At 38.3% G+C, this 20,575-nt stretch overlaps 1 protein-coding gene across 1 annotated transcript; it reads right to left on the reverse strand.

The window, feature by feature from the left end:
* Positions 1-681: 681 nt before the first annotated feature.
* Positions 682-15,982, reverse strand: CLEC9A (C-type lectin domain containing 9A). Its single transcript, XM_036300264.1, has 6 exons — positions 15,862-15,982; positions 13,618-13,698; positions 6,774-6,911; positions 4,258-4,397; positions 2,156-2,277; positions 682-1,244 (listed from the first exon to the last, which is right to left on the reverse strand). The coding sequence occupies exons 1-6, from the start codon at positions 15,950-15,952 to the stop codon at positions 1,112-1,114; spliced, it is 705 nt and encodes a 234-aa protein (XP_036156157.1). The 5' UTR covers positions 15,953-15,982; the 3' UTR covers positions 682-1,111.
* Between the last annotated feature and the right edge of the window lie 4,593 nt (positions 15,983-20,575).

Genomic DNA, 20,575 nt, shown 5'->3' on the forward strand with positions numbered 1-20,575 from the left:
GAAAAGGGGTAATTTTTACCTGGAAGACAACATAAGGTAGATGCCTACAGATGATTGGTGATTTACTACAAATAATAATAGCAAGCATCGATGCAGTGTCAAACTCTATACCCAAGGCACTACTCTTAGCAATTTACATATGTTAATGATCTAGGCCTCAAAAGTATTTTGAAATCAGTTTATTATTATTTTACAGTAGATAAATTAAGGCACAGAGGGATACAGTTAAAAGTGCTGGAGAGCTAACCTTTGAGAGTCCTTTGATTTGTGAGGGGTGGGGATGGTCGGTGAGAGGGAGCAGGGAAGCACACAGCTGCCCTTCACCAGAGACAGGCTGGCATTGGCAGCCTGCCTATCCCTTTCGCTTTGTGAGTACTGGTAGCTGGTCTCTCTAGCAGAAATCCACGGCTCTAAGCTGGGTCTTGTCTTACAGGCAGCAGCCATCAGCATCTCTTCCTTCCAACTTGATAATCCGTATCCTGGAGCTCCTATCCTACCAGTCTGATAAAATGCCTTGGAAACCAGCAAATGCATAAAAGATCTGGCAACCCTAACCCATTTGGCTCAGTGGATAGAGCGTCGGCCTGCGGACTAAAGGGTCCCAGGTTTGATTTCGGTCAAGGGCGTGGACCTTGGTGGCGGGCACATGTTTCTCTCTCATTGATATTTCTAACTCTCTATTCTTCTCCCTTCCCCTCTGAAAAAAATCAATAAAATATATTTTTTAAAAAAGAGGTCTGGCAGAAAGTGAGTTTTAAAGACAGCATTTATTTAAAAAATTAGTCAGCAAGAACTGCATCAGTTCCCCAGCGACATAGATTTCGGTGTAGCGTTTATAGTCATTCTAGACTAAAAACAAAACAAAAACGACAAATGAAAGTGATTTTTCTTCAGTTTGTTTTCAGCCTTTCAGGGTTTTATCTTCTGTAGACCCTAAATCAACTTTATTCTTGGCAATTCGAACACAGTCAAAAGGATGTCTGCGAAATACGAAAGAATATTGCCCATGGCAAATGCAAAAAGAAGTTTTGAGTCCCAGGTAGCTCGTTTAGCCCACACAGAGGTTCACTTCTGCACTTGTTCTTTGGCATTTCTTCGAACTCAACTTCTTTCAGGCAGGGGATCCTAACGTGTACCTCTCACAGATAAAATATTTCCAAACGGTACAGTTAGTGGAAGAAAGGACCTTGTTTCTGAAGTATCCGCAGAGCTGGTGAGTTGATGGGGGTCTCTTTGTTGGTAACCTGGAGAGATGAGTCAGTGTACCTGAGGTTAGGTGTGGGGTTTACAGAGGTATTCCTGTGGGTAACTTATGAGAGGTGTGTAATGCTTTATTTTGTTCTATTTCATTTTAATATGGCACCCTCCTATAGTAGTTTTGTCCTCCTTCTTCAAGAACAGAGCTGTTTTCTCTCAATAAAAGTATGTTAGCTTATTATGAACAAACTGCATATTTAAGCACACAGATAGGTTCTAGAGTAGAACATCTTCCCTGACTTAATTTTCAAAATACTAAGGCACCTTATTCTGTTCACCAGTTTCCCTATGGTCTATCTGAAAAGCTTAATATGGAAATTCCTTAATAATTACTATAACCTCTTTCCCTTAGCACTCTCTAGTTATTAAATTATACAAAAGAAAAATATATTTGATAATAATATTGTTCAGACTTTCAGATGTTGATGTAAATGTTCTAGAGCAGGGGTGGGCAAACTTTTTGACTCGAGGGCCACAATGGGTTCTTAAACTGGACCGGAGAGCCGGAACAAAAGCATGGATGGAGTGTTTGTGTGAACTAATATAAATTCAAAGTAAGCATCATTACATAAAAGGTTACGGTCTTTTTTTTTTTTTTAGTTTTATTCATTTCAAACGGGCGGAATCCGGCCAGCGGGCCGTAGTTTGCCCACGGCTGTTCTAGAGTGAGGCGAGGCGGTAAAGCTGAGAGGAAGGCTGAGAAGAAGGAAGGAGGAAGATTTAGAAGCCATGAAGCTACTCTTAAATTACTCAGCTTTGATTCCAATCAGAAGTCTATGAAATGATAATGCTGGTTATGTTTTCTGGAAGACATCTAAGGTATAAAATAAAATAAACATTTGAATTCCCTTATGTATTTTCTTCTTGAAACATTGTGATTTTTCCCTTAGACACTTACAGGTCAGGGGACGGAGTGGAGCCATCTTGCCAAAACCAAGGTTGGCTGGGTCCATCCTGAGAAAGTCCCACCCAGTAATCATGGCCACTTTTGATCTTCCTCAGGCTGCCAGTGATGAATTCCTATAAGAAACAAGAGCTGGCTGGTGAACGGAGGGTGTGGGGAAAACAACAACAAAATACCGTGAAATATAAAGTGTGCCATCTTTCCTAGACAGAAATGAATGGAACTTTAAAGCTGGAGAAAGGACGAGGTTTATTTAAAAGAAGAAATACATACCATAGATTTTATTTTCTACTAGAGGCCCAGTGCACAAAATTTGTGCACAGGGGGGTGGGTTGTCCCTCAGCCCAGCCTGCACCCTCTCCAATCTGGGACCCCTCAAGGGATGTCTGACTGCCCATTTAGGCCAGATCCTGGTGGGATCCCTCTCACAATCCGGGACTGCTGGCTCCTAACTGCTTGCCTACCTGCCTGCCTGATTGCCCCTAACTGCTTCTGCCTGTCAGCCTCATCACCCCTAACCACTACCCTGCTAGCCTGATTGCTGCCTAACTGCTCCCCTGCTGGCCCAATTGCCCCTAACTGCCCTCCCCTACTGGCCTGGTCACCCCTAACTTCCCTCCCTGCCAGCCTGGTTGCCCCTAACTGCCCTCCCCTGCAAGCCTGGTCCCTCTCAACTGCCTTCCCCTGCTGGCCATCTTGTGTCCACAAGAGGGTGCCCATCTTGTGTGTTGGAGTGATGGTCAATTTGCATATTACCACTTTTTTATATAGGATTGCCATATGATCAATGTAGTGTTGAAGACCATTGGAAAAATAGGCATCTGATATTAAAATTGTTTTAACAGATTTAGAGTTTGGCAGAGATATATGTCAAACAAGGTAAGTGTTATACTGAACCCTCATTATCAGAAGAAGTAAAGTATCCTCAACATCATAGACCATATAGATCATTCTTTCACAGTATATTTCAAAATGAAAAATAGGCCCTGGCTGGCTTGGCTCAGTGGATATATAGCATTGGCCTGCGGACTGAAGGGTCCTGGGTTCCATTCCGGTCAAGGGCACATGCCTGGGTTGTGGGCTTAATCCCCAGTGGGGTGTGTGCAGGAGGCAGCCAATCAATGATTCTCTCTCATGATTGATGTTGTTATCTCTCTCTCCCTCTCTCTTCATCTCTGAAATCAATTAAAAATATTAAAAAAAAATGAAAAATAGTTTGGAAGATCCAAGAAGGAACTTAACTGTAGGTATATTTTTTGTTAGAGGAAACTTTACTAATGTTGTCACCAAATTTGCACAGAAAATATAGTGAAAACCCATACTTGTAGTAAATTAGTTCAAGTTGCCTTGCTTTACTGCACATAGTTAACAAATGTTCTCCCATTATTCTTGTAAAAATGAACTTTGATTAATTACTGAATATAGCTGCATATACTTAATGAATTCAGAAATGTGTAGCCATAAATTCTACTTCACACACACACACACACACACACACACACACACATATATATATATATATATATATATATATATATATATATATATGGATGGAATGGTTTTGGGAAAACTTCATTGTTTGCTTAAGATGTTAGTAAACTGGGTGTAATGTTAATAAAACAATTTATTTAGCAAATCCTTATTTTCATACACCTTTCCATTTCATGACAGCACCTCAATTTTTATATCTCTGGTTTTCTTTGATAATTGAAAAAATTTTATAATTCTTCCCTACAGCATTAAAAATAATACTTAAAACATATATACAGTTATAATGTATGTATATTTTAGAGTTGATTAGCATGTCACAAAATGGTATTTCCTTTATTCATTCCCATCTTTGATTAACAAAGGACATAGAACTATCATCTGCTAAATGATTTCAGGATAACTGTTCTGTTTTTTGTTTTGCTTCTCCAATTAAAAGGAACACAAATCATACTAATTCCTACTTTGTCTCTTTTAAACCTTTACTACAACAAATATACTACTGTCATAAAATATTAAGGAATTCTATCTTATTTACAATTAATCCTTTCTTTTAATGGGTAACATGGTATTTTCGGAATGATAGGAAGCCATAAAACAGTGTTTACCATTTCTTCTTTGCTGTCTATTTGTAGAAGACTGGAACCCTCCTTCAAACAATCCTCTTTACTGGTTTCCCAATTATTCCAATTTTCAAAGACATGGTAACAACTTTTTCCATTCTGAATCCAGTTGTCTGGACAAGGAGCTTTGAATAAAACATTTTACTTCATTAAAGTTATTGTAAAAATATTATAAGAACATCTCTCAAAAGAACCCCTTAAATCACCCCCAGTGAAGCTGAACACTCTAATCGGATGGGTCATATCTTGCGGTACTTACCAATTTCAGCTTCTCTGAGGCTGACTACAGTAAGATTTATACAATAATTTCCAACTACAATAGGTCTCTAAATTAGTTTAAGATAAAATTAACTTGGGAATATCTTTTTTCAAATTGTTCCTCGTCTATAATAATTGACATGATTATTCTATTTTTATAAATATCTCCTTTCCTTAAGTTTACCTCATTTATAGTCCTCATTTGTTTGCTTATCATTTTCTATCTGTTAATCCTACTGGCCCAGTCTAGTTGGAAATGTACTGGACCATAAGGCAAGTTGAGTAATAAGCCTCAAGTTAATGCTTAAATTATAAGAGTTAAACATGAAAATATTTTGCCCTGCTAGTGTTGCTCAGTGGTTGAGAGTAGACCTATGAACCTGGAGGAGGTGATGGTTTGATTCCCAGTCAGGGCACATGCCTGGGTTTTGGCCTCAATCCCCAGTAGGTGGCATGCAAGAGACAGCTGGTCAAAGATTCCCTCACATCAATGATGTTTCTATCACTTTATCTTCCTTCCTCTCTGAAATCAATTATATATAAATAAACTAGAGGCTCGGTGCACGAATTTGTTCACCAGTGGGTCCCTTGGCCTGGCCTGTGGTATTAGGCCGAAACTGGCTCTTTGACATCCCCCAAGGGGTCCTGGATTGTGAGAGGGTGCAGGCCAGCCAAGGGACTCCACTGGTGCATGATCAGGGCCAGGGAGGGATGCGGGAGGTTGGCCAGCCAGAGAGGGACTGCAGGAGGGCTCCAGGGCGTGTTGAGCCCATCTCGCTCAGTCCCAATCAGTTGGACCCCAGAAGCAAGCTAACCTACTGGTTGAAGCGTCTGCCCCCTGGTGGTCAGTGCACGTCATAGCAACTGGTCAACCAGTTGACTGCCCTCTGGTGGTCAGTGCACCTCATAGCGAGTGGTTGAGTGGCCTTAGCATATTATTAGCATATTAGTTGAATGGCCGACCGGATGACCGGATACTTAGCATATTAGGCTTTTATTATATAGAATGTTTCATGTACAGTGGAGAAAGCAAGCAATGCACCTTCAAGAATAATTTGAAAACATGTAGGTGAAGAAACTTAAAAAAAACATGTAAGCAGTATGCTTAATTTAAGACTTTGATATAACTAAGAAATAAGCCATAATGTATAATCAGTTTTATGGAATCTGCCTTAAGAAGAATATAGTCACAAAAGAAGGATGCTCAAATGTGTAAAAGGAGAATCAAACAGCAAAATTTTGACCAAGTGTTTCTGGCACAGTTTTATACCGGAAAAGATACTGAAATTTGCAGCACTCAAGTTTTTAGACAAAGTCAGAAATAGTTTTTTATCAGTTTCCATGGCCCACACAACTAATTTTTAAAGGTTCATCAATATCCTTTGTTTGGAATCCATGCTAATTAAGATCTTGAATATTGTTATAGTTATAACATAGTGTTAACAATGGCAACTGAAGGGTGGAAGAACATCCTGGATATGTCAGTCTCCAAATGGATATTGTCATCAATTCAAGGTTGATGGTCAGTGGTGGTCCTACCACATGCTTGCAATAGCTTATTATATTTAAAAACATTGTTGGGCACACAGTGTTTCAAATTTAATCAGAAGGAGCTATGGTAGGTTTTTGACCTCTCTCATTGGTGATTACTTAAGTGGTATCCACTACAGGGAAGTCAATTCTCTGAATTATAAGCATTATTAAATGTAAATTAAGTAATCATAGACTAGAAACTATATAACAAGTAGAAATAGACTGTTTTAGGTTTAAAATGCTTATAAGGGATATAAAAAACAACTGAAATAACTTCATATAATTTTTTAAAAGAGCTGAATTCTACATTGTTTTAGTTTTAAGTAAATGCTCTAATTTTCAAAATGATATTTGCTGGAAGATTCATCTCAATTTGAATATATTTGAACTAAACATATTGAGGAATTTAGAGCTACAATTAATGATACACTTACAAATTTGATTGGATAAAACATCTGACCTACTAATCTCACACATTTTACTGAAATTTGAGTGAATGTTTGCATTTTTTTGGAACCTCTGTATTTTCTACATACTATTGAAATATAGAAATAAGATCAAACTGGTGAGTGGATCAAATGATGTCTCTTCTATTTTAAAATGCTGACTACAATTTTGCAGAGAATAAAATGAATGTCACTGATGTGGGGTACAGGGTTGGTGCATACATTCATATCTGCAAAGTGAAAACTTATTTTTATATCAGTTACCTGCTCTGAAAGAATTTTGCATCAAGGTTTGGCAATATTTTATCTGGTTTGTCTTCCACTGTGTGAAGTTCAACAGCGCTCTGTCTTGTTGCATGAGTTTTTCTTGCTGCTTCTTTGCAATAGCTGACACCTGGAAAACTTCAAACAATAACAATCATTTCTACTAAGTTCCTGAGAACTTATAACAAAGTCATCCTTCAGCACAGACTAAAAACAACTACCAATTACTGATGATTTTTTGTGACATTAGTTTGCATTATTTTGTTTTTGTTTCAAAATTTACATTGTTCAAGAATTATCTACTATTCTATGCTGTACACCTAAAACTAATAAAAAATAATATTGAATTTAAACGGTAATTAAAACATAAAATTAAAAACTATATATATATATATATGAAATGTGAGGGAAAACTTTATTAATAAATAATACTTACTGAAAACAAAAGCAATTTATATTGCTCAAGAATGCAAACTAAAAAGGATACATAGCAAAAAGCTCCTTTGTTCCCCTTGTCTTTTTATTCACCCAATTCTATTCCTCCAAAGCAATTAAGCTTACCAATTTCTTTTTTATTCTTCTAGAGTTATTCTGAATTCTACAAGCAAATGAACATAAACTGCCATTTCTTACCTTTACACAAATGGTAACAACCTGTTTACATGGTTTTGCACCATTCAGTACTTAAATACGATTTTGGACAAAATTTTATATCAGTACATAAAGAACTTTCTCATTATTTCATTATAACTTTACTAGAGGCCCGGTGCACGGAATTTGTGCAAGGGGGGTGGGGGGAGGAGGAGGTGGTCCCTCAGCCCAGCCTGCACCCGCTCTAATCTGGGACCCCTCGGGAGATGTCTGACTGCCTCTCACAATTCGGGACCCCTGGTTCCTAACTGCTCGCCTGCCTGCCTGCCTGATCATCCCTAACCACCTCTGCCTGTCTTCCTGATCACCCCTAACTGCTACCCTGCTGGACTGATCACCCTTAACTGCCTCTGCCTTGCCCCGCACCCAGGACCCAGGATTCCCTCCTCCGGCCGGTCACAGGCACCCAGGACCTGGGCGTCCCTCCCTCTGGTCGGTTGCAGGCACCCAGTACCCGGGCCGGCTTTGCCCAGGCCAGCTACTTCCACAGAGGACCGTGGGCAGGTGGCTTCGCCTGGGCCACAGCCACAGGCACCCGGGACCATGGGGTGGGCGGCTTGTCCCTCTCCCGGGCCGCAGCCTGGCGGGTCCCCATTCCTCTCTCGTGAGCTCACTTGTGCCTGGCTGGTCCCCATTCCTCTCTCCCCAGTGTTGAGTGTCTGAGCCATTAGGGTGTGACAGCATGAGAGCGTGATGATTATTTGCATATTAGCTCTTTATTATATAGGATAGCAGTCCATTGTATGGATGTATTATGTATGAATGTATCATGATTTTAGAAATTTTCTATTGACTTCTAGATTATTTGTAATCTTTTGGTATTACAGAAATGACTACTATAACAAAGAACCTTAGTCATACGTAATTTCACACATGTGTGAGTATATTTTTAAGATAAGTTGCTAGGTCAGTTTAAGTGCATTTATTTAAACCAGCGGTTCTCAACCTGTGGGTCGCGACCCCTTTGGCGGTCAAACGACCCTTTCACAGGGGTTGCCTAAGACCATCCTGCATACCAGATATTTACATTACAACTCATAACAGTAGCAACATTACAGTTATGAAGTAGCAGCGAAAATAATTTTATGGTTGGGTCACAACATGAGGAACTGTATTTAAAGGGGCAGAAGGTTGAGAACCACTGATTTAAACCATAGTAGATACTTCCAAATTACCCTCCATAAATGCAAATGGCATCTTAATATTATTTGAATTTACAGTTCTCTTTTTATGTTTGATGTTGAAACTTTTTTTGCATACATATAAATAAATAAAACATTTTTAAATGAAGTGTATAATTATATCCTTTGTGAATTTTCGTTGGGTTTCTAGTTTTTTCCTTCTTGTTTCTATGAGGTCCTTATGTGAGAAGGGCTAATTGAGAAGGCCTGGAACCAGCCTGAGCAGCGCTTCTAAAGTTCCTGCATGGAGCTGATCCCTGCACAAGGCACCAAACACTAATTAAAGAGTGTAGCTTTGTAGCCATCAGTCTGAGAATTTTCTTTGGCGAGATTACACTAGCTGGTCAGTCTTGTTTCTTAATGACAAATGACTGATGATTCACTCCTGGTTACAGAGAGACCCTGAAAAGTCCCTGCTGTCGAGGCTGGTTCCGCGACGGAATGTGCTGGGTGGTCAGCAAAATATCAAAATTTCCAGCAAGATTTCGGGCTCCCTGGTACCGAGGTGCTCTGTGTACACATCAGTGGCTCCTGATTCAAGAGAGAAATTGTGCCCCGAAAGGACCTTGCAAGGGAAGAAAAGGGTGCCTGTCTGCATCTGGCCTCCCCAGACCTCTTATTGTAACACGTATCCTTATGTGAATGCCTTTGTTAAATTATATCCTCTTCTTGTAATAAACTGTAGATCTGTGAATGCTTTGACTTTGGGGATCACTGTCCTACAAGTCTTCTGTAGCAACCAATCCTGTTTCACGGATCCTGTTAGTGTGCTTACATTTTGGAAAAGGTGGTTTTTTTGTCTGATATAAGCTGCAGTGACATTTTCCCAGTTTGTCTTTTGCCTTGGCAAATGTGGTAGTTGACCCCACATGGATCAGATATCTTTTTGGTCATTTTTACGTAGTAAAAGTTTTATACCTGAGATTAAACTTTTATAAGTAGATTTTACATTTACCCTTTGATGTTGCTGGATTTTTTTTTGTAAATTATAAAATATGACTTCAATATCCCCCCTGCCCCCCATGGCTCATAGTTGTCTTGCATCATTTATTGACTCTTTCCTCTCCATACTCTTTATTTGCCATCTTTCACTTACTGCAAATTTCCAATGAAGTACTTGATTATGCAGTATTTCTATTGTTTTGAGGATATTCAAGTTATCTACTTATCTTTTCATATGTCAGCACCACATAATTTCAGTCTCTTTAGATTTTTACTTTATTTTAATATCTCATAGGGCCAACCCTTCTCTTATTTTCAGATTACTTTTATATTAATTTTTGCTTATTCTCTTCTTATAACTCTGGCTAGCTTATTAAGCCAGTTCTTTTTCAAAATCATGTTATAAAGTACCTATATGTCCCTATTTAATTAAATATTTATCTAAACATGAATATCGATTTTCTTAATCCTGTTTGATTTTTATAGAATTTCTTGACCCTGTGGCTTAATGCTTTTAATCAATTATGGAAAATACCTGTCCAATAAGTCTTATAATTATACTACTCTTGCCCAGCTCTCTTTCTTCTACTTTTGGGTTTACTACTGCACATACGCTAGTTAGCTCTGCCTCAAAGGGAGGCTTAGCTTTAATTTTGCTATGTTCCTAATAGTGAATATTGCCGTGAAGGGGAAGTTTGTGTATATATTAAAAAAAGCAATTTGCATTTTCATGTTGTTTGTCTCCCAATTAACTGGCCAACAATCATAATAAAATATTTAATTGCATATCTGCATAGTCTGACCTGTCTCAGTCATCAACATTGTTACTGAGAAGGAAATGCTAAAAACCAAGAGCCATGGGCCAGAAAAAGCAGATGCTTATGCCCTATCCATCTCTGGATAGTACAAGTAACCAAGCTGTCAGTGGCTTATTTCTTTTCCTTCTTCACAAAAGGCTGGGTCTCATGAGTGGGGAGTAGGACAGTGGTGTTATTTACTTTATGCTATTAATAACCTGGCACATTTAAACAATGAAAAATAATAAACTTCCTTTCAGGGCTTTGAAGTATTAATCTAGAGTGTTTAATTTTGATGGCTATCTTAGATTAACTATATTTTTGAGGTTATTGTTGCTTTGCTTATTACTACTTGAAGAGCTTGTATCACATAAAACTGTAATAAAACCGAGAAAAGGAAATGAGACTTTTCTTTAGTTTCCCCCCAAGTGGGAAGGAATGTACTGCACCTTTATTAGTGTTGAGGTTATAATCAATTTGCAGCCAGTGAGGAACAAAGATTTGAACAAAATAATTACCTGGGGAAATACGGAACAACATATTTTTAGAAGGAAATAAAAGTATCTGTTCTAGCCCTGGCCGGTGTTGCTTAGTGGTGAGGGTAAAAAAAAAGTATTTGTTATAAGATGTTATATGTTTTACCTAACTGATGAATCAGGAAAATGAAAAATAATAGTAAAAACAAATGAAAAAAATCTGATTTCTTAGAAAATGTTTTGCACTATAGAGTTTTTAAAATAGTAAGTCAATTAATATAAGTAATATGGCAGAGAAAAACCAGAACATACAAAATAGTAACATGGAAGCAAGAAATTACTTCTACTGATCTTTAAATTTACCCCTCCTTTAATTCTTCTTCCTTCTCTGCCTTGCTTTATGGTATTCCACAGTGTGTATATATCATTAATTTAAATGCTCCCTTAATCATAGGCATTTGAGCTTTGTCTAATATACTACACTCCCTATTGCTACACATGTAGGTTTATCTACAGGGAAATTTTTCAAAAGTGAGATTTATGTGTCAAAACCAACCGATACAGAGTTTGTTAGGAACATGATTGTCTTGGCTATCTAAACAGATTTCATGAACTATGCAGAGAAGAAAAAGTTAAGTATCCATTGGACAGCAAGTTTGAGAATGCAGAAAATGTACAGTGTGCTTTCATTAACATATTTAGTATGTACTATGTGCTTTTCAATTATGTAAGAATTGCTGATTGCAGATGATAAATTATTTTTATTCTTTTTTTGATAAATTACCCTATATAATAAAAGCCTAATATACAAGTTGTCCCCTTGGGAGTTCAACCGGCAGTTCGAATGCTTGTTATGATGTGTGCTGACCACCAGGGGGCAGCGTGGAACATGGCAGGAGTTTGCGGCACGGCACTGGCAGTGGGCGGCAGTGGAGGCACTGCCAGCCCCAATGGGCCCTGATGAGAGCGGGACCATGGCGGGATGGTGGAGCAGGTGAGCGGGCAGCACCAGGCCAAGGCGGGTGTGAGCGGGGGGCCCAATCTCCCTGCTGGTTGCCCCTCAGACAGTGACCAGCGGCAGTGGCGGGGGGGGGCGTGGAGGTTCCCAGGTGCTGAGGGAGCCAGGTGGGGTGTGTGATCTCCCTGCTGGTAGGATGGTGGAGCAGATGAGGGGGCAGCACCAAGCCACAGCTGGGTACCAGGCAGGGCTGTGGAGCTGCAGGGCTGTGAGGCTGGGGGCATGAGCTGGGGCCCGATCCCTGTAGGCCACCCCAAGGGACCCCACCCATGCACGAATTCATGCACCGGGCCTCTAGTTTTTATATAAAAAATAAATTCTATATCCTGTTCACTTGAAAATGTTGCATCTTCATTTAATCTTTTTTTAAATTGAAAGTTCTTTGTAGTTTCTTTCATTTTCTCACCCCAAGTAGTTTATAACACAGCATTGACATTTATTATATAGAATTGATACTTAAACCATAGCTTTTGATATTTGCAATGTCAGTTAAATATGCCCTATTTAAAAAAAAATATGGATTCTTATAGTTAGAATAAAACTTGACCATATTCCATTCAAAGTTCCCAGTTTTTACAGAAGAAACTAGATTAGTATGTTAATTAACTTATCTGTTAATTCTCTTTCAACTCTACAAATCTACTTCCATTATATCTTCTAGATTAACAAATATTTAAATGTGAGTTTCTTAAAAAAAATAGACTGGCATTTGATTTAAATATATTTATTTAAATGTGTGTGTGTGTGTGTGTGTATATATATATATATATATATATATATTTAAAATATGTATATACATATTTAATAAAACACAGAGAGAGGATGGGATAAGATAAATCTTTCTGGAAGTTCTAATATTTATGCTAGGCTGTGAAATTTTATTTGAGGAGATAGACACAGTAACAATTACTTTTTGAGCTCCTAGTAATTATTAAAGCATTCCTCTCAGAACCACCAGGGAAATGAATTCATAGGTAACATGATTCAGGTCAAGTTTCCTGTACTTGCTAGAAGCAAATCTGAACACTTCTCTTCCTCATTTCAGAACTCATAATTCTCAGTCACCAGCTAATGCCTCCTAGGGAGAGAAATGATTCGCCAAAGCACGCAAGAGAGAAAAATTATCTCGACGATAACTTCATCTTTGTCTCAGCATATTTCTTGGAGGTAGCATGAGTGATAATAAATTTTCTTAGTCATTTTTGTGGAACTTGCAGCCCTGTAATTATGTTATTTCATAAAAAATTCACTTGCTAGAGGTGAAAACATCGCAAATTTGGAGTAAAATTAAATAAATGTGATTAAATATCGCCCAAATAAAGTTCTCAGGCTTGCGCTAAACATTAAATTATTCCTTGTCTAAAATAAAGTAAACTCTTATTAAAATAATCTGCACAAGTAAAGTTTAGAATAAATGCATATTAGAATATATAGAGCATTTACTGAAATTTTTTACATGCTAACACAATTCACATAAGTAATTATTTACATTCTTTTTCCCAAAGAGACTCAGCATTAGATTTGAGTTAAACACCATGCCATTGAACATTAAAAGTTCTAACAACATCCAAGTGCTTAGAGTGTTATATTAGCTCAATGTTTCATAAATTACATTAGGATGTAATTATTTTTGTCATTTATATGTTTGTAATTGATTTATTTATCCATTTGTAAATTATGACGTTTTATTTATCATAATATGCCGATGTAATTGTATGTTAAATGACATGTCGTATATAATACATACAGATTTTTTAAAAGATATCCTTTTGTACGTACACTTAATACCCAAGAAAATGGCGGCAGTTAATGAGCCCACGCAGAAAATACATGATATCACCATCATAAGACACCACGTTCCTAAACAAGGAATAGGGACAATAGTTGAGTTAGAAAAAGTAGGTGAAAGGGATGGGCCAGGATAAGACTAGACTGAGTGAAAGAAGGAATTAACCTTAGGCATTTCAACCACAGAATTTTTGACACCATGTAACTGAAACAGTAAAAAGAGAACTCAGACTCTTTGAAATGCAAGTTGTAACTTGGAATACATTTGATTGCAAAAATGTCGAATTGAACTGACATTTTTAATAACATACTTCTTTTACCTTTATATGTATATATGATACCACAGACTTACTAACTAGTTATATGTACTCTTTCCCAAAATATTTTTGAGATTGTAGCAGATCAGGAAGCAAGCTTTTATTTTTGAAAGCAAAAATACTATGCATATCCTCATCTCTTTTTAGTGTCACTTGAACATGATTGGTTCAAAGACATATAATATATATATATATATATATATATATATATATATATATATATATATATATATATATATATATATATATATTATTGCTTTCAGAGAGGAAATGAGAAGGAGAGAGAGATAGAAACATCAATGATGAGAGAGAATCATTGATCAGCTGCCCACTGGGAATCATGCCCACAACCTGGGCATGTGCCCTTGACTGGAATCGAACTCAGGACCCTTCAGTCCGCAGGCCAACACTCTATCCATGAGCCAAAACCAGCCATGGCCAAAGACATTTCTTTTTAAACATACAGTTTTGGATGAGGAACATTTTTCCCAGAGTTAATTTTGCAACTATTTAGGGGGGAAGTTGAAAAATGAAGATTTTGTAACTGGTTGTATTCTCAACACTAATCAGAGAAAAATAGACAAAATGTATCTTTGTATAGTAGGGTAAGCTGAATAATGCACCAGCCCAAGATACCTGTGTTCTAACCCCTGGAACCTGTAAATGTTACCTAACGTGGCAAAGGAGACTGAAGATGTAATTAAGTTAACATGTAGGACAGAGAGGATATTCTCTTCTTCCATCTGGGCTCCTGTAAGTGGGAGGTAGGAGATCAAAGGGACAGAGCGCAGTACGATGATGGAAGCAGACATGATGCTGCTGGCTCTGAGGAGGGAAGAAGAAGCCAGGAACTATGGAAATGCAGCTCTCGAGCTGGGAAAGAACAAGGGAATGGATTGTCCCCTGGAGCCTCTAGAGCAGTGGTTCTCAACCTTGGCTGCACATTAGAATCACCTGGGAATCTTTCTAAAATCCTGATTTCTGGGCCTCATCCTCCGGAAATTCTGTTTCTTTGTTACTAATGTTGTGGCCCCACCCCATAACAAAGAAACAGAATTTCCGGAGGATGAGGCCCAGAAATCAGGATTTTAAAAAGATCCCCAGGTGACTCTAATGTGCAGCCAAGGCTGAGAACCACTGATCTAGAGGGAATGCAGCCCAGTAAGACCCAGTGCAGACTTCTGGTCTCTAGTCCTGTAAGTTAATAAATTTGTGTTGTATTAAGCCCCTGGGTCTGTGGTAATTTGTTACCTCAATAATAGGAAACTAATATAAATACTAAACTTAATAAAGACAGAAGTGATTACTATAGCAGATAGCTCCAGGCTGATGAGATTTGACCAGTTTTTCAATGTCCATTTTCCCTTTATTTCTTAATATTTGTCAGACAATTTGCAAAGGAGTATTTATGCAGAAACTGAAATAATAAAAAAACATGATTTTTTTCACTTATTTTCCAAATTCAGGAATTCTTTGGGGAGAGAGATAGAACTACACATTTGTCAAGTCCATTGCTCTTTTCACTTCATCTTTACTTACTACTGCTATTCTTTATTTCATTTTTAAAAAATTTTATGGATCTCAGAGAGGAAGGGAAAGGGAGGAGAGATAGAAACATCAATGATAAGAGAGCATCATTGATCGGCTGGCTCCTGCACACCCCACACTGGGGATCGAGTCCACAACCCAGGCACATGCCCTGGCCAGGAATCTAACCATGATCTCCTGGATCATAGGTCGATGCTCAACCACTGAGCCACTCCGGCCAGGCCATTTCATTTTTTAATGTTAGCACAGCCTGCACATTATCATATTCTAAAATGGGCTACCTCATTAGAAAATTCACCTGGGCTCAATATGTAATGGGAAACAAAACATACACTGCACAGTCTTGGACCAAATAATTAGAACTGGTTACCTGAACATTTGGTGGAAGACTGATGTTTCTGGGAAGGGTGTGGTGTTGGAGTGTCCCATTGAAGGGAGGTATAGAGATCTTCATCCTGCATGTCTGAAGGGCTTTGATAGGTGAGGCAGTCCACACGAGAAGCTAAGATAAATAACTGCTTTTGTAGTCAGGAGCAGATTGGTGAAAGAACTGAAATTGGCTATTTTTACACACCGGTGGGAAAATCTGTTGGGGTTTAAGGAATAGAATAATGCATCTTCATCCAGAAAGTAGAAGTTTATGAAGTTTAATCCAAAGCACCACTTGCTAAAGAAGGAAATGAGAAAGGAACTGAACTCAAATGGCCACTGATAGAACCTGCGATTGGTCTGGTTTCTAAGATGTAGCAGATGTTTCAGGTGATAGCACTGAATTACTGTTAAAATGAAAAGTAGTGCAAAAAAAAATGTACTTATATTTGTTATAGGACACAAAGCATGGGAATGATGTAGACAGCAAAGATACAAATATAGCTCACTTTGGGCAATCCAGGGTGTAAGGAGTGTTGTCGGTCACTGTGTATCCTTAAATAAGAAAGCTAGGAAGAGCCCTGACCAGTCTGGCTCAGTGGATAGAGCGTCAGCCTGTGGCCTGAAGGGTCCCAGGTTTGATTCCAGTCAAGGGCATGTACCTTGGTTATGGCACATCCCCAGTAGGGGGTGTGCAGGAGGCAGCTGATAGATATTTCTCTCTCATCGATGTTTCTAACTCTCTATCCCTCTCCCTTCCTCTCTGTAAAAAAATCAATAAAAATATGTGTTTTTTTTTTAAAAAAAATAAAGCTAGGAAGGGATTGCATCCCTAAAATAAATTTACACACTATTAGGTTAATGCAGTTGCTGTGAGAAGTAAATCTCAAAATATCAGTATTAACACAATAAATGCTTATTTCTTGCTCACATAGCATTCTCGTTTCAGTAATACTGGTTACTCGGTAGTTTTCATTCAAATGGTGCCCAGATGCCTTCTGTATTCTACTTCTGGCCATTGGAAAGGAGACAAGAAGGTGGCAAATCCACGTCTTGAAAGCCGTAACCTAGAAGCAACATATCATCTCCACATGCACCAATGTAACACCTGTGTTTGGATCTAAGGCTCGGCCTGATAAATGTAACTTTTGCCTGGCTGGCAAGCTTTCTGTGACAACTTCACTCTAGAAGGGAAGCATGAATTATTTAGTAGGTAGATGGCTATTTCTGCCACATCCTGCAGCTATTGCACTGGTAGTGAGAAATTTGATACTTTAATTATCACTGGTCATTTGTTCTTCTGGCTAAAGGTCATCTCTCAGTAATTTACAGTCTGCGAACCCCAACAGTCTGCAACATTGCAATGTTCTCTTTTGTTTCAGTGTCTCACTGGATCCATCATTGATCTCTGCAACCGAGTGAAACAAACGGCTCTCAGGGGTATTCTAAGGGCTAACAGTATCTAATTCATAAAGATGCTGTTTACGAAATTTTGATAAGGATTAAAGGAAACAAAAAGGGGTTGTTGATGAAATTTTGTTAAGGATTTAAGGAAGCAAATAAAGGAGGTGATATATGCTTTGGGGAGCTGTTATCACCCTTCTGCCTAAGGGGTCCAGAGAAGGGTGTTTACTGACACTTTTGTGGCCTGAGAGAGAAAAGACCAGCATGGTAGACAGAGAGCCAGGCGAATAAACATTGTGCACTCTCCCCTGTCACCTTCTGATCACTGCTCACACCTCCCAGCAGCTGAATTTGCTGGAAGCCACAGGCCAAGTCTACCCTGATGATGCTGTTCATCTGAGCTCTGCCTCCCAAGGCACAGAGTGGGGATAAGGAGAACTCAAGAGGCGAATGAAGACTCTCCAGAAAGTTCTCCAAGTATCTTATATGATTTTCATGTGACCTGAGATTCTGATGTGAAAAATAATGTGACTTAATTAATGAAAATATTTCTATCTTCAGGGGGGAAAAAAAGGTAGAAACCTTAACCATACCAAATGTACATTAAGACTAACATCAGGAACATAGTTCAGAGTGTTGCCATTAATTTCTAGATTCTCTTAAATTTTATCAGCACTTCGTATTCTCTAGTATTTTTTTTTTGGATCCATTGGGCTCTCTTAATAGAAGATTAATATGATACTCATTTTATATTTGATGTTTTTAATCATACTTATTTACTATTCATTATATTCCAAGTACTGTTTCCAAGGGCTTTGACATGAATTACTGTGATTGTCACAACTCTATGGTACAGGTGCTATATTAACTATTAGTAAATTGAGGCACAGAGAAGTCAAGTTATTCACCGGTTTGCTCATGTAGTAAGTAGAAGAGTTAGTATCTGAAACCAAGTGGTCTGATCACAGTATTTGTGCTATAGTCTGAGTTCATGTACAAAATGCTTTTGATATGAGTACCAAAAAACAAAACAAAAACAAAAAACAAACAAACAAAACCACCAAAGAATCTCTGTAAGCACAGTTTTATTGGTCACATTTGTAATTAATTACATATTTGCCATGCCCTAAGATATTAGTCTTTGAAATTTTGTTGTACCATAGTGATGTATAAATATATACATATTTTCATTTGGGGGAGATAAAACATTAAAGACCAGAGATAGGACTGATTTTTAGATAGTTTTTGGAATTATTAGTTTCTAAATAAAAAATAAAAATAGAAAAATAATGATACTAACTGCAAAATGCCAAGATCTTGAGACATTTTATGTGGAGGCAGAATCTGAGGTATTTCTGTTATTCCTCCGTCCTCTCACTACCCCCCCCAAAAAAAAAACACCAAACCCTGTTTATTTACTGATAGTATAAAACAAGATAAAGACTTAGATATCTTTCAATGTTAGTATGCAAAGCTCTAAAAGTAATACACATTTATTGAGTGTTCATTACATGCTTGGTACTCTGCTCGATGCTTTATATAATCACATTAATAATCTCACACTTGCCTTACGAGTAAAGTAATAATATTAAACTAATTTTATAGACACACAAAAAAGCTGACTTTGAAAGAGACTAAGTAACTTACAAAAGCCACGTAGGGATTGAGTTCTAAAGTAATATTAGTTGAAATCTATTGAAGATGACATATCAGAATCAATTAAGGGAGCTTATTAAAAACATAGGGCTGTCTCCTTAGCCTTTCAGCATAACTATTTGTATTTGAACTTCTAGTGTTTTCACAAACACCTCAGTTGAGAAGTTTGAGAATCATGTTTATAAATGTTATTTGCACTAATTTAAGAAGAAAGTGTACCTTCAGGGAAGCTGTGGCAAGGAAATGCAATTTTTGCCTGTTATCCTGTTAAAGGGTGCCTCTCCACATGTCTATAAATATTTCACGAGTTACTCAGCAAAAAACAAGGATAGAACTGTCAGGAAAAGAACTAGATAAAGTATTTTTACTTGCTGATCTGTCTCCTAGCCTATGGCCTTGATAAGAAGCATTTATTCATTTTTAAACTCCACCAGGTTTCTTGCAAACTTTCTTTTCCTTCTTTGCACAGAAAATGACTGCTGTTGAGTTTTACAAGAGGTAGATTTAGAAAAGAAGTTATATTTGCATAGTGTCTTACTGAATTGATGCTTTGTAATGAACTCTACACAGTGAGAAGTCACTATGTTTTTCTGTTTCTCGTGAGGCAGAAACTGTGCTTGGTGGTGGGCATAGAATAGCAAGCAGGAAATCCAAGGTGTATGGAGTTTCTGATATAGTTAATACTCTGAAGTTTTATGCTATGTTGTAGAACTGTGAGGTATATAAGCTAGGTATTATCCTATCCCCATGGTCAGCAAACTGCGGCTCACAAGCCACATGCGGCTCTTTGGCCCCTTGAGTGTGGCTCTTCCACAAAATACCATGTGCGGGCGCGCACATACAGTGCGATTGAAACTTTGTGGCCCATGCACAGAAGTCCATATTTTGTGGAAGAGCCACACTCAAGGGGCCAAAGAGCCGCATGTGGCTCACGAGCCACAGTTTGCTGACCACTGTCCTATCCTATATACTAAAACCCTAATATGCAAATTGACTGAACAGCAGATCAACTGGTCACTATGATGCGCACTGACCAGCAGGGGGCAGACGCTCAAAGCAGGAGCTGCCCCCTGGTTGTCAGTGCATTCCCACAGGGGGGCACCACGCGGCCAGAAGCCAGGCTCCTGGCTGGCGAGTGCAGCGGTGGTGGCAGGAGCCTCTCCCACCTCCACTGCAGGTGGATGGTAAGGAGAGAGGGGTCCCAGGCTGTGAGATGATGCAGGCCGGGCTGAGGGAACCTCCCGCCCAGTGCACGAAATTTCATGCACCAGGCCTCTAGTTTTAAATATGAGAAAAAGGAAGTTAAAGAGACTACATAATTGGCCCATGGTTGTACTTTAGATAATTATATCATTTAAATTATTCTTCTGATTCCAAGATTCATATTTTTCCCACTGCCTTGTGCTGTCTTTCAAACTTGGGTATTTTATATGGTTCTGAAACTTAAATATTTTGCATAGCTCAAGTCAATTAAGTCCAAACCGTTCTTGTTCCAATTGAAAATATATGTGTGTTTAGGTCTGAAGATACAGTGAATAATACAATGTTGAGATAATTAAGAATGGAAGACAAGAAGATGGAAATTAATAGAAAAAGCACAATTGGAAACAAAAGATCAACTCACAGACTAGCTTCTGGACGTACAAAGAAGGGAC

The sequence above is a fragment of the Myotis myotis genome, unplaced genomic scaffold (genome assembly GCF_014108235.1).
Source record: "Myotis myotis isolate mMyoMyo1 unplaced genomic scaffold, mMyoMyo1.p scaffold_m19_p_3, whole genome shotgun sequence".
NCBI lineage: Eukaryota > Metazoa > Chordata > Mammalia > Chiroptera > Vespertilionidae > Myotis > Myotis myotis.